This window comes from Ostrea edulis, chromosome 4, assembly GCF_947568905.1.
Source record: "Ostrea edulis chromosome 4, xbOstEdul1.1, whole genome shotgun sequence".
Lineage (NCBI taxonomy): Eukaryota > Metazoa > Mollusca > Bivalvia > Ostreida > Ostreidae > Ostrea > Ostrea edulis.
Window position 1 is genome coordinate 62417520 of NC_079167.1, and position 3855 is coordinate 62421374.

The 3855-nt window shown below is 32.8% G+C and overlaps 1 protein-coding gene across 1 annotated transcript; it reads right to left on the bottom strand.

Moving 5' to 3' along the window:
• Positions 1 to 954: 954 nt before the first annotated feature.
• Positions 955 to 2842, bottom strand: LOC125669083 (uncharacterized). Its single transcript, XM_048903529.2, has 6 exons — positions 2422 to 2842; positions 2192 to 2238; positions 2066 to 2105; positions 1888 to 1953; positions 1762 to 1802; positions 955 to 1674 (listed from the first exon to the last, which is right to left on the bottom strand). Exons 1-6 carry the CDS (start codon positions 2693 to 2695, stop codon positions 1507 to 1509), a joined length of 636 nt encoding a protein of 211 aa, XP_048759486.2. The 5' UTR covers positions 2696 to 2842; the 3' UTR covers positions 955 to 1506.
• Between the last annotated feature and the right edge of the window lie 1013 nt (positions 2843 to 3855).

Sequence of the window (3855 nt, forward strand, 5' to 3'; positions counted from 1 at the left end):
AACTTCGTTCATTCCATGAGCCTTCGTGTCTTTCTTCTCCTTTAATGTTTCCATATCGCAGTTCAAAGAAACACTGCTTAATCGGAATTTATTTCTTTTCAATATCCTCAATTGAGGGTATAGCATTTTTCATGACCACCATTTTGTGAGATTTGTTCAAGTATGTAAGTTTCCCCTAATCTTACTAGAATAATAATAATACAAAAACTTCCTGAAGTCTTTTCAGACCATTTAATCTGGCGAGGACGTAAAATTTCAGTAGATATTTAGTAATGAAGCGCATGCACAATACCGTGAACATATTTATTGCTTCTCAAAATTGACATTTGAAATGTACAGGAACATGTACAATTTCCCTACATCTTTAAAAGATATTGTGTTACATTCAAAAGCATGACTTTATAAAGATGTGAAGTAAAATACACAAAACAAATGATAATAAAGTATTTGTAGAATGGTATCTTCTGAATGAAAATTCATTCGAAAATTGATAGTGATCTTTTAAACATGTTAAACTTGCCGCAGTGTAGATTAATATCATGTGGGATTTAAGAATTTAGATCGAACAGGAAAATTACTTTTACAACTCGAGCGTCTGTCGGTGCTTGACTTGCTCATTTAAATCCTATTTATTCACACAATGTTTAAATCTTCCTTGATAAGTAATAACGATTATCTTGTTTTACGAAAATGCTTCGATAGATGAAATTTTTTGGTTTTCTATTTATTCCCCGTAAAAGCAACTACATTGTATATATTTTTTCCGGTGCGGGTGTAATATCATTGTTAAATATCAACACAAAAACTTCCCTTATGGTATTGAATGCATACAGGTATGTATGTAAACAAGAGTTTTGACAACACATCTCTTTTTGCAGGCTGTATACTCCTATCTCTTCAATGAATAAAGTAAATACTGTTTGTGATGTCAAAATAAATTAGAAATAATGATAATGAATCTTAACGAAAATTTATTGCACATTACATTATATCACATTGCATTTTTTTTTTTTTTTTTACAGATAATAAAACAATTATATTTACAAATGTAATAACTAAGTCGTAATATTTATGAAAATATACACAACTTTTAAACAGCCCAACAAGTATTCAACGAGTGTAACTCATTAGCATGTAGAAATTGTTATCATTCTGATGAAACAAATGTTGTAATTCAACAATCAATAATCAAACAGAATTGGTCAATATTTTTTATGTTGAAACCCATGTTAAATGATATAATATTGAAATAAATGAACTTTTCATCGACAGTATCAAATTTGAGTAGCACCCTTGATTACTTTTCCATGATTGGATATCCTTATTTTCATCCAATTACTGGCCTATAATATCATTATTATTGGAGGTAAGTAATCATGCGTAGGAAACAAACACGGAATGTTCACCTTTCCACCGTTGAGAAATATGGCGGGAATATTACAAAAGTTCTCGCTACGAAAATTACGCTTAAAATATTTACCAACAATAGAGAATAGGTTTTCTGCATTATAATGTTGAAGCCTTTTTCGTTGGCTTATGTGTCTCTCTCTGGCCATGAGTTCTGCCGACACGCCGACTAGAAGCAGTTTCTGCTTGGGTGGTTAAAAGATTCTCTGTACGTATTGATAGTCTGGGATCTAGAGGATCCTTATCATAATCATCTGTTTCACAGGCCTGAAAAAACAGACAGATAATTACTTAATAACAGAATCAGAAACCAAGATCATAGCACAAGTTCTTGAAACACCTCACATTACTTACTTCTGCTGTGGGGGGTAAAGACTGGTTAGAAGCAGCTGAATCTGTAAAGTAAAGAAAACAATCATCGTCTATCATTTTCCTTCTTCTAGTCATATTTACCATTATCATCAAATGATATTTAATTACCTGGTCTGGACAGTCTGTCGTCCATGCTGATACCACTGTCCGTCTTCGATGATGGATGTTTTGACGCTGAAAGACGTTATTTTAAGAGCTGACACTATGTAACTACAGATGCATATTCGACTAAGATATTTAGTCAATCCTTTCTTAATAAAAAGTATGTTATAAAAAGTATATTTACTCTGTTTTCCTCTTTTTGTGACCATCTCTGCGCTATCCCTCTGTATAAACGAAATTAAAAATCAACACAAAGCGATTAAATACCAAATCAAAGAACACGAGTATTTTGATTGTATATCATTGGTACCTGGGTCGGTGATCCTACTTCCTGGATAGGTTTGCTAATTCTTTCACCTGTAAAACATATTATACATGATTTTTCTTTTAAAACACCCAAACTATTTACCATTATGTAGCTACTATATGTTGTATACTAGTATTTAATAAAAACATTGTTAACTTGACCCCTACCCCCCCCAAACATACTCAGAAGGCACTTATTAACTAATGATTTTAGTTTGATATTCCTTTCTTTACCTTGTTTTGAATCTTCCTTACAGATGTCGTTGAATTTCTGCAAGTTTAATTTCAGTCGATCCGACTCCAATACAAGTCCTGAGACCTTTTCTATCAGTTTGTTAATATTAACTCTGTCAAACTCTTGTTGTCTGTCCAAGCCATCTCCGAATTCTGCCCTTTCGATCAAACTAAGAAGATAAGCATTGAACAAAGCAACATTATGTTTTGTCTCAAGGATTCCACTTTCCATATCCTTCAGGGTGGGTACACGTACATGATTGATAAGCGACATGATGATTAACTGTTTCACCAATATGTATGTTAACAAGTCATCCCCCAACTCCTCAACTACATATCGTCAACAATCTGCATCGATCGAATGTGGTATGAACAGAAATGTTCTAGTATTTAAATATAAACCTTCCTTGTCGAAGGGGGTTTCCCCAATGACGTTTTATATACATTTAGATTTGTCACGAGCTATTGCTGATAAAGTGAAAGTTAAGGTATAAAGATTGTATCCTTACAGAATCTGTAAATTACCTTCAATGTCATTTTTCGATGCCATCTCGACTGGAAATTGGTATTAACCTACCGGTCACTGTTTAGAGTCTTATTTTCTCTGCAGTTGTAGATCGCGAAATTAAAGCCTAGCCAGCTGAATGCTTAGCAAAGTACGATTTAAACAACAAGCCATGAAATCAAGAGAAAATGTGGCAAATCATTTCCTCATTTGAACCCTCACCAGTGACGGATATAAAGGGGAGTTAAGGGGTTGCAACCCCCTCCCATTTGGTGAAGATATCAAATAAAAATAATTCAATTTTTGTCATTTTGCGCTCTTCAATAGCCCTTTCAAGGCGGAAAAGCTACCATAGTTGAGTCGTAACCTCCCCTTTAAAATTTGTTTAGGATCCACCCCTGTCATTTAAATACTAGGAGGGATTCCAAAGCTGCCTTTAACATACAATACTTAAGTCATACACATTTTTTCCAAATATAAACACCACTTGTAAAGCTTTATGAAATATACCATACATTAAATTTACTGCCTAATTCTAATGATTTGGATTTGAAACGAAATAATGAGAAGTAAACAGATGTAAGGAAAAAAGAATGTTTATAAATATATCTCAATGTTTTCGTAATAATAAATTTTCATAAAGTTAATGGGGTTTTAGAATAAATACCTACAAGATGAAACTACTTTGTATGTTTAATTTCCATCATAAGTTTCCTTATTTCATTGTGGTGTTTTTGTACAACATGTTGAAACACGTGTTCATAATTTTAGCATACAATAGAGCAATATCTAAAATCAATATTCATTCTGCATAAAAAAATGTCTGCGTTTTCCTAAATAAGACATTATAAGCTACTCAAAAGTACTGAATGGCGCTAAGCGTGTGAATTCTTTCGTTGTGATTTAGTGCATGGTATGAATATCTAATA